Genomic DNA, 10,703 nt, shown 5'->3' with positions numbered 1-10,703 from the left:
GGCGGGGGGCAGCGGGCTGGGAGCCCGGCAGCCTGGTGTCTGATCCTTCTCTTCCTTGGTGCAGAGGCCGAGGGGTGAAACGTTTTTGCACCCGCCGAAATCCTGTTGCCTCCTGCAGGAAAACGCAAAGAATGCGCTTGGGTGCAAAACCTTGGTTTTATTTCTCCTCTAGTAAGTGATGTTTCAGGTTTGCCTGTTACAAGGCCAACAATCTTTGCTTTGTGGGGAAAAGACAGGCTTGCACACAGCCTGAGGATTCTCCTGGCACTGTGGGTTTGTGTTTCTGTAGTGCTTGTATTTTATCTTCGTTAATTCTTTAGCAGCTTGCATCCTTGCCTCTTTGGGCATGAGCTGGGGGCAAAGATGGTAACTTGGTAGTGAGCAGGAGCCGCGCGGTGGGGAGTGTTCGCATGGGCTGACCGGGCAGTACCTTCTAACGTGCCACAACTGATAAGGAAGTGATCTGCATCAGTGTTTTTCTTAAGAAACCAGATACAGCCACCTGGGAGAATATAGCAGGAACGTCAAGTAAATAGGTTTATATTATTGGTGAGCTTGGGACGATTTTAGACTCTTTCTCATTTGCGCATTTTCTGAGATACTAGCAGAGAGTAATTGCTGGTGAAGTTAATACGGGGTTCAGTCCTTCACTGAGATGGCAAGCAAATCAATCCAGATCAGTCCGGTATGATTCTGAAGCAGATGACTTTGTGTGAATCAAATTGTTTTTTTTTTGACATCCCTAGGCAATGTCAAGCACTGACATTTGTTAGTAATGCTTTATTCTGTGTGCTTGGAAGGAATAGTGATGGAGCAAATTAGATCGCTGTTATACTTGTGTATTCTCTGATGGTCTTTTTCTAATGATATTTCTTTTGGTGTCTTACTAAAAGCTTGATTAAATATACTGTCAAAAGTAATCTGAATCATAGTGAGCTTTTTTGTTCCACTTCCGTGTGTTATGTAATACAGGAAAAGAAAATAGAGGGAGCTTGAGCCCAGCTGTTGACATCTAGAACCTGGTTTTGATTTAGTTTGCAACGAATGTGTTGTTGAAAAAGTAGATGATGTTTCATTTTGGGGAGAGCTAAGTTAGTTAAAGAGTTTAAAACCATCAGAGTGGCAAAAGAATTACTGCTTGAAATTCTAAACTTCTGTAGTAACTTTTTTCTTAATGAGGTTTATCTTGTTGCTTTGCAGCAGTAAAGCCTTACCTGGTTTGAAGAGCTAAGGTCTGTTTGCATAAGCCATAGCAGAAAATGGAAGAAGATGAGACTTTACAAGGTGAAGCGGAGAGGGCAGAAGTTGAAACACATGCTACGCCCAAGATCGGTCGACAGATATCAGTTAGCGAGTTCCTTTGCCACTGCTGTTACGACATCCTGGTCAATCCCACCACCCTGAACTGTGGGCATAGTTTCTGCAGGCATTGCCTGGCCTTGTGGTGGGTATCGTCCAAGAAGAATGAGTGCCCTGAATGCAGAGAAAAATGGGAAGGATTCCCCAAAGTCAACATCCTTCTCAGGTGAGTGTACTATGCCGCTTTCGGATTTCGAAAACCACCAAAATTAGTTGTCTGATTGCTTTGGTTTGCTGCAGATTTTCATAATTTTTTGGTAATCTGAACTGTCACAAGGACATTTAAGTCCTGAAGTCTGTCACGTTCTGCAGTTGTACCGAGCTGTTCAAGCACATTGAACAGGCACTACGGGTTGGCTTTGGTTTGGGTTTTGGGGTTTTTCTGTGTTGTTTTTTTTTCCCCCCCTTCTGATTCTTTGAGGGTTGGAGAGGAGGGATCCTTTTTTAGTACTGAGACACTTGTATGCAGCTGATTGTTTCCAGATAAATGTAAGTTAGAATGGCCTTTGATATCTGTGTAATTATTTCTGTAGTAGGAATTATTTATAGACATAAATGTGATCTTGTTGCAGAACAAAGCTAGAAATATCAATCTGCTGTCCTGAATTACCCACAGGTTCTTGTGTGTTAGTAATACTTCATCTTAGGTTAATAATATTTTAATAAATCAATGGGAGGATTGATGCTAAGCTCTTATCTTGTCTTTTGCTTAGCATTTTTGAATAATCAGGGCTTGCCAGTAGCACATGCGATTCTAGTTTTGTGTAAGAAATAAGGAATATTTTTTTAATGTGATGTTTTAACCTTATCTTCAGAAGTGAAGGAAGATGTTGTTTGCAAGTAATTGATTTAAGTTTAACTTCACTAACTTTTAATAACTAATGTTTTCATGCTTTCAAAGATGACAGTCTTTAGTACAGGCTGCAAAACAGAAATCCAAAAATCAGTCTTGTTTCTGAATGTTAAGCCTCAACAGTTATAGTACACTGACAAATATTTTTCCCATTAGGGATGTTATTGAAAAGCTATTTTCTGATGCCATTGAACAAAGAAAAGAAGATATTCAACAAAACAGTGATGTAGCACGCAGCTTAGCAACCTTCCAAAAACATGGGAGTGAGCAGATCCCTACAGTTCCGAACACAGGAAGAATTAATCCTCGAGGAGGAGGGTTTTTCTCAGGCGTTCTCACAGCTTTAACGTGTGTAGCAGTAAGTTTCATCTAGCTGGTGTTCCATATTTACTTCATTGAACATGCAACCAAATATATTTAAATTACGTGCACGTGAAAAAGATTGTCGGAACAGAAGAGACGTCAGCTGAGTGGAGTAACTAAAGCAGCATTCGGAGTTGTCTGTCAGGAACTACAGTACACAGCAAGTGGAAGTTAGACAAATTGGGTAAAACTTTAAGGTACCTTCTTGGAACCTGAATATTCCAGGGTCCATAAAATGGAAGATTCTACATGTCAAGCTGCTTTATGCGTGTTTATTTGCATCGTTAATATACTTGATTTGCAGGTAAAGGACCTTGTTTGTTTTTAAATCTGCCTGTAGGTAGTTTTACTTGGATATCACTGGAGTAGCAGGGAATTTGAAGATGATCTTCTTGTCCACAAGCCGGTTGCTAAATGGACTGCCGAGGAAGTGATACTTTGGCTAGAGCAGCTGGGCCCATGGGCTTCGCACTATAAAGACCGATTTTTGCTGGAGAAGGTGAATGGAAGGTGAGAGGCCTAATTGTTAAGGACAGCTATCATTCCAGCTACTGCAGAGCTTTCCTTGGGGGTGGTCTATTGTGAAATGACAGTGCTTTGTTCCATAGGTTGTAGGAATATTCTGTTGATGTATCAGAGTAAAATTCAGGGGGAGTTTTAACACTTGTGGCTGAGAACTTTGATCCTAAGCAAGCTAACTGAAAATTTTCTAAATGCTGACAATGCAGACTGAAATGACTGAAAGTAAAATTCTACTAATGTATTATCCACCCCTCCCACCTTTTCTTTCTTGTGAAAATATGCATATGCTATATGCATTATTGCATTCCACCCAAGAGCTCTAGGTTTGATTTCAGGAGACCAGACTAGATCCATGAAGTACTGAAGAGCTGTGTTCAATAATAGCCAACAAGCTGATAAATTTGCATGCTGAAAGCAGGCAAGAGCAAACTTGAAAAGAAGGATATTTAAAACCCAGGCTCTGAGACGCAGTTGATTCAGAACACTCGATATGGAGTGTAATCCAAAAGGTGATACCTTCTATCAGTAGCTTATTGTTTCAGTATGTAACTGCTCATTTGTTAGTTGTACCTGTTTGGTGAGAAGGCACCTTCTGAATTATTCTGGCTTTTGCAGACTCCTCCTAACACTGACAGAGGAGGATTTCATGAAGGAGCCTTACGGTATAGAGAATAGCAACCACAGAAAAGCTGTTATGGCGGAACTGGAATGTGTGAAAACTTTAGGGGTTAAACCACCACAGAACCTTTGGGAATATAAGGTAAATTTTACATCAAGTCTGTCATGTGTATTCAGTATTTTTAAAATAATATCTTTAAAAGAGAAGGCTCTTAAAGCCAGGAGGAGTGTTAAGGTAGGATTGCTCTTGTGAGAACTGCTCAGTTTAACGAGCTGATGTATTTGAAAAATGATTGTCAGAAAAACCTAAGAACTGGCATGTCCCTTTCATTTTATTTTTTCATTGTTTGAAACTTGATAATTTGATACCTTTCAGGCAGTAAATCCAGGAAAATCACTCTTTCTTCTGTATGCACTGAAGAGTTCTCCAAGGCTCAGTATGTTATACCTGTACTTGTTTGATTACACAGAAGCTTTCCTACCTTTCATCCACACAATTTGCCCTACACAAGAAGATAAGCATGAAGATATTGTCACAAAACTCCTAGTAAGTGTTCAAAACATTACATGTGCTACTTTGCTCAGCTGTAAGCATTTTAAGACTAGCAGCATAAAACCGCATGGTGTAACGATTCGCCGTTTGAACTCTTTACAACACAACTTCAAAAAAAAGGTCCTACAAAGTTAAGTGGTTCCTTGGTTTTACTGCGTGTGATCAGCAGCGTTGTGACCGTTACCTTTAATAAGATTGACTTCAGGCCTTTAAGACTTTAAATCTGCGAAACTGATTTTTTCTTTTTGAAGTTCGCATGGCTATAGAAAAGCTATTCACTCAAAATACCTGTATTTGACCAAATGGCATTATAAGGTCTGGCTGTCTGTGGTAGTTTATTCTAATCTGACGGAAATCACTGGGCTATAGTATTTTCAACCAGAAAGTGTAGTAAATGTTAACTACTGGTTTCAATGTATTAACAGGCTTTTTATCCTAATTTACAGGACCTTAAAGATCCTTCTTGGAAACAGTGGAGAGAATTCATTGTAAAGTATTTATTTTTGCCATACCAGTTGATAGCTGAATTTGCTTGGGATTGGCTGGACGTGCACTACTGGACATCCAGATTTATAATTGTAAATGCCATGTTGCTCTCTGTTCTGGAACTATTCTCCTTTTGGAGGCTCTGGTCAAGAAGAGAATTGAAGTAAGTCCTACTGAGCTTGTTGAAGGGGGTAGGAAGTACTTGGCCTTATAAATAGAAAGTAAGGGTTTTAGGATTGCGGCGTTACTCACTGAAATGACAGTGTCTAACGACACCTCTGGGGTTACTAAATGTGTGAGACTGAATCTGCCCATACACTGGTAATCACTCTGGAGTATCTTATTTCTGTGAATACTTGAAGGGTTTTCTTGTAGCTGGCCTTCCTGGTCAGATGCAGCAAATGCAGTAGCAGCATGCGTGTTCTTAGATAGTGGGGAAATATTAACTCTTAGCTTGGGAATGGCCTTTTATGGTAACTGCTCTGAGCTGTCAGCCGAGAACTAAACACGCACGGATGTTGTCGCGATAGACTTAGAGCTATTAAAGGAGGATAAACACGCGTAGTTAGGCTGATGTTCTGAGGGGTGGCCGGCGTTGCCGCCCTCGGTTGTCCTCCCTGCTCTGGGAGTCTTCATGCTTCCTCCTCCAAACCCTCTGTCACCGTCTGCTGCCAGCCTGTTCCTGCGGTGCAGGATGGTCTTTCTCAGGTGCCTGAGCAAGGGCTAAAGGGCTGGAGGCAGCAGCACGTATCAGCTTTTCTTGGCATGGTTACAACGCAGAGTTCCTCTAAGCCTCTCCCTCTCCTTGTTCACAGGACGATCCCTCACAGAATGTGGAGGCACTTCTGGAAAGTCTCAACCCAGGGTCTTTTTGTTGCCATTTTTTGGCCTTTCATTCCTCAGTTTGTCTGCAATTGTTTGTTTTACTGGGCCTTGTACTTTAACCCAATCATAAACATTGATCTCGTGGTTAAAGAAGTGAGGCGTCTGGAGACACAAGTGCAGTGACTGGCGCCGGAACTTTTGAGCTCTTTAGTTTCTAAAATGGACATTTGAAATAAACTTTGCTTTTCTTCCTTATACATGTGGCAGTGAAAACGGTGGATTATGTTAACTTCAACATACAAAAAAGCCTTAAGGTAAGTTACTCTTAAACCAGCTGACTCCAAATCTGAGGATGGGCTTTATTATCCAAAAGGGATTTTCTCTTGGGAAGAAAAGTACATTTCCTGATTTAGCCATGTAAAAGTTCACAGTCTTGGCACCCTGTTTTTGATCAAATCAAACTTCTCTATTCTGTCTCGAGCATTCTGGTTATTTTGAAGCCTGCCTTAAAATCGGTGTCTTCTGAACAGCTGCAGTGATTTTTAAATTTATTTTCTTTAAAACCTGGCATTTCATACCAGAAGTGTCTTCCTAGCTTAAGTTTGCCAAAGGAAAGCTTTTCCTGGATAGGCTTGATACTGAAAGTACTTCAGTGTTTTCATTATGCTTTACATGTAAAGTTGTGACTGTCCAATACAGACTTGCAGTAGAGTTTGTTCTGAAATTCCCACTGCTGAAGGCAAAGACTGCTTGAGTTTTCTTGTCTTCTGGAAAATGTGGTGATTGCCATACAAAATTTTGTATTCAGATCAGTTAGATTTCATCAATAGTTTCTTTAATGCTCCTTTCTTGAAGTCTGATACTAATTCTTAAATGCAGGCTTCTGTCTTAACAAGGATCACTTTGGAAAAGTGGCCTGGCACTGTAATTGCATCTTACTGCACTCTTAGGTGTGTGTCGAGATCTGTGAGCGAATATTGACTGGAAGGTTATTTTGTGTAAACAGCATTGCCATTTGTTAATGTAGAGTTTCCGACTGAGGCGAAAGTCAGCGTTTTCAAGACCTTTGTCCCTTGGTGTTCTACATTGTTGTTGTTTGTTTTTTTCATTTGGATCATTCATATGAACCTTAAATTGCCTATGAAAATTTGTAAAGATTAAAGATCTCTTTTGAAATGTTCATCCGTCCTACAGAAGCGTGGGGTTTTTTATACTGAAGGACTCGTCATTACCTTTGAATTGTGCAAACTCGCTCTGTAGCCCTGCATCTTTAACCGAGTGGAGGAGACATAAAACACTTCTGGTTCTTAAACTGTTCAAATCAGCAGTTACGAAAAAGTGTGTTATTTAGCAATTTGTGTTACTGATTTCTCTTCCTAGCAAAAAACTATGAAGCAACCTTAGCTAAAACCATCTTTACGTCCTTTTTAGGTATGTGCGCTTCTGAACTTTGCAAACTCATGCCGTCCAAGATCACACAGTTAGGGGAAAGGCAGTTGATCCCAGTGACTGCTACTTGTATCGGTCTTGACACTTTGAAATCTGGCTGTGTGGTTTTAGGGGTAGAACTCGCTGCGCCCACCGGAAACTCAGGGTGTACATAGAGTAAGGAGCTTGACCCATCTCAAATGAACTACTTCTTAGGAAACGATTTAAAAAGTGAATACTAGGGAGGAAAAAAAAAAATCTATTAAGCATTTTTTAATACAGGTAAGACTACTTAAGGTGAGAGAGATGCAAGAGTTAAATTAGGCTTCATAATATAGATGAGAGGGCTCTTTGTGCTGACGGTGTGACTTCATGCATTTCTTCTGGTCAGTTCAGAGTTAACAGATGTTAAGATAAACGTTAGTGGAAAAGTTTGATTTGTGTTTTACAGCCAGTGGAGGAGGGATGGGAAGTTTACAGTGAATGAGACTGTGAATCTGAAAAATCTGTGACTGAATATAAACAACAAATTTTAAGTCAGTTACTCCTTAAGATGATAAACTCAAATGCCTATTTAGTCAATAAAAGCTTACACAGAACTAATTAACTTGCTTTTACTCTGGGCACCATAGAAGATAAATAAGAGGATAAACGTTTACTTTGGCCATTCTGGGGTGGAGAGGCTGAGGTGGCAGGAAGGAGGATCAAGAAAGGGGAAAATAATTTGTTGTCACTACTGTGACAAAGAAAAGTCATTTTCGATTTCAATACATACAGAGTTTTCATAAAGACTGACGTTGTATATCTAATACCTGCACAAAGGCTGAATGTCACCACACATTAAGTCTGGCCACAGAAGGTATTTTGTGTGATAGGGAGCTTTAGAAAAACATTTGGCAGCTTCACTGTCACATTCACATGCCATTTTTTGACATTTGTCTTCCAGTGATTCTGAAAGAAAACACAGTAAGTTTGATGTTAGTGTGAAGTAATTAAAAATATGAAATGGAATACCAAGAACTGCTACCTCACATTATGTATTTGCCATATAAATTACTCTTACATTTCCAATGCAATAGGAAATGTACTGAGCTTTAGTATGACTTACAGCTCTTCAGGCAGAGCTCCATGCTAGGACATCTCAGCAATAGAGAACACACAGCGTGGTTTGGTCTAGCAGCAGTTGGTAATCAATGGAACTGTCTTGGGAGTTGAAAATGTAATAATTGGATAAAGACTTCAATACCATTCTTCATATTTTTTAATAAAAGAACTCTGATAACGGATTCATCTCTTTAGAAAGTGGTATGTGACCCCCCTGCCTGCCCTGTTGCTCTAGTGAAACTTGATTTTGGGGCGGTGTGTTCTATTTCACTCAAGGATGTAGCATTAAAATCATATAGGTGAAATAAGGGATGCAAAGATTTTCTGTGTTCCGCTTAAATCACCCACTTTTTTTTTTTTAAGGCATTCAGTATGAAGTGTGTTCAAGGACGATAATATTCATGTCTGGCCATATTTGGTTTATAATTGCAGTGTTGTAACTTAACAGATTTCTTGGTGTGAATGTTTCTTCTTGGCATGAACGTTTTCTTCTACAGCAATATCTTTTGGTTTTATTGTGCCAGCCCAGAAATGTGTGGATTATTTCCCTCTGCATCTGTCAGTAAACTGATGAATCTTTGATTATGTTTTGTCTGAGTATTTAATATTTTGAAAGCTTAGCTGAATCTCTGCTTGACATTTTTCTAGGAGCAGAACAAGTGTTCAGTTTTGTGAATGAACTCAAATTCTGCTATGAAATGGAAGTGTTCTTAATGTATGTATGTTGACGGTGCAACTAGCTACCCTAAGAGCTACACATTAGCATGAGTAGCATAAACAACGTGATAGGATTAAAAAAAAACAACTGAGAACAACTCTTCCTTCTCTTGTTACTGCTCCAAACTTAATTTTCTCCCAGGTATGCCAGGGGCTGTGTTTCAGCTTTAGTTCTGACGACATGCCTACTGTCTCGGCCAGTGTTTTATAACATTGTCAGATCCTGGACCTGAACAGGAGCAGTACCTTTACAGCCAAATAAGTGATCTGTAATTTGACAATAATTAGATAGTTTGAGAGAGAAGACTCTTACTACTTTTTGAAGCAGAGGAGGCAATTGGCAAGTAGAGATTTGGCATGCGATAGACACTTGAGCAAAGTAAAGGTTGAATGAAAAGGAGTGAAGGAAATAGTGTCAAAAGCTTTCATTTGATTTCATGTCAGGCAAATTCTAAACTGAGTTATGCAATGAGAGGTTTGTGTTTTCTCTGAATGGCCTACAGTGTTGCCTTTAAACTGTGGTAGTCACAAACTCAGACTCGTTGTCACCAAGTTTATGTAAGGGCCTGCATTTTTGTGGTGCAAATAATAACCAGGTCTCAGCTGATTTGCATTCCAGGTAGTAGCATAAAATTACATTTCCAAGTAACTGACCTAGCACCTGATTTAAAAACCAAAATAAAGCCCCAAGCAACACACAAAACCCAAAGCCAAACAAGAAGAAAAAAATGCTGCAAATTTTGGGGGCTTGTGAGAAGTTGTGGTTTCAGAAAGTCTTCGAAAAGACTTTGAATTGGAAAATATTTGTTAAACTTCGTGAAGTTACGAATGAATAATGTAAAAGAAATTCTGCTTTTTCCCGTTAAACATTTTTGCTTGTTTCTTTGAGATCTCTTCATCCCTCTCTTCCATGCCCCAGCACAGCAAGTGTGTTGCATTCCAGTTTCAGAGCTATCAAATGCAATTCATCAGGCTGTGGTCAGCCGTCTGTTGCAACTTGTATGTTAATTATGTAAATATTTTCAGGTTAACAATTCATGGCTTGTGGACGTGTTACTTCCATAAATAGCCATCAAATATTTTATTACCTCAGTGTTTGAAACTGTAACTGTGAATTCATTCATAAGTTGCAGCCACTAGAGTCAAATATTTTATTACCTCAGTGTTTGAAACTGTAACTGTGAATTCATTCATAAGTTGCAGCAGTGAGCTGTGCAGCCGATCAGGGGTAAGTATGCTAAAAACCTGTCCGTCATAAACGGGTAAATGTGTGAAATATTTTCTGCTAAGTACCAAAAAGATAATTTTTGGTAAACTTCCCGCTTCCTGCTTGTAGTTGCTCTGCAGTTGGAGGCTGGCAGGGTGTAGCATGACATGGGTTCCTTGATGCATGTAAATGCTGAGCAAAAGGAGGGGGGTTTGGTAGCGTTTTCTGAAAGTGTAATAGAAGCCTGTAGATCAGGATTTTGTTTGTTTGTGTCAGTAGGAGGGGATTGAGAAGAAGAAACCACATTCAGGTGGTTGGCATGGCTGTGCTGTCTGGGGGCACAGCTTACCCTGGCGAAAGAAGTCACAGAAGGAAGGATGGTAAAATAAGGATTTTACAGTTAATAAAGAAAATGTCTTTCTAGGAAGTCAAGGAGACCATTAGTAGAATTAAAAGAAACAACACCTCCCCCACCCCCCTCACCCAAAAAAAAAAACCCAAAACCCCACAAAAACCGTCACCAAACCCAAGAAAAGCCAGTAGAGCTGTTCCCTCACCACAGACAGCAGTGTTGTCCTCACATTCCCAGTGGTAACTTTCTATCTTGGGGTGACAACCTGCTTGTTCCGCCTTACCGTAGCAGCAGTCATGGTTAAAGCAGCACCTGA

The 10,703-nt window shown here is 39.9% G+C and overlaps 2 protein-coding genes across 2 annotated transcripts in view; one reads left to right on the top strand and one right to left on the bottom strand.

Moving 5' to 3' along the window:
• The first annotated feature begins 1,227 nt into the window (after window positions 1-1,227).
• BFAR (bifunctional apoptosis regulator) lies at window positions 1,228-5,856 on the top strand. The gene is made up of 7 exons (XM_010156220.1): window positions 1,228-1,525; window positions 2,369-2,570; window positions 2,916-3,085; window positions 3,713-3,857; window positions 4,092-4,262; window positions 4,715-4,917; window positions 5,570-5,856. Exons 1-7 carry the CDS (start codon window positions 1,260-1,262, stop codon window positions 5,760-5,762), a joined length of 1,350 nt encoding a protein of 449 aa, XP_010154522.1. The 5' UTR covers window positions 1,228-1,259; the 3' UTR covers window positions 5,763-5,856.
• A 1,956-nt stretch (window positions 5,857-7,812) lies between these two features.
• LOC104513009 (group 10 secretory phospholipase A2-like) overlaps window positions 7,813-10,703 on the bottom strand; it is an 8,098-nt gene continuing 5,207 nt past the window's right edge. Inside the window, exons 3-4 of the mRNA XM_010156221.1 lie at window positions 10,593-10,699; window positions 7,813-7,958 (exon numbers count right to left, since the gene is read on the bottom strand). Coding sequence (XP_010154523.1) covers window positions 7,813-7,958; window positions 10,593-10,699 — 253 coding nt within the window. The remainder of the gene's footprint in view (window positions 7,959-10,592; window positions 10,700-10,703) is intronic.

Source organism: Eurypyga helias, unplaced genomic scaffold, assembly GCF_000690775.1.
Source record: "Eurypyga helias isolate BGI_N326 unplaced genomic scaffold, ASM69077v1 scaffold18367, whole genome shotgun sequence".
Classification (NCBI taxonomy): domain Eukaryota; kingdom Metazoa; phylum Chordata; class Aves; order Eurypygiformes; family Eurypygidae; genus Eurypyga; species Eurypyga helias.
Note: the sequence above shows the minus strand (reverse complement) of the source record. Positions and strands in the feature narration are given on the sequence as shown.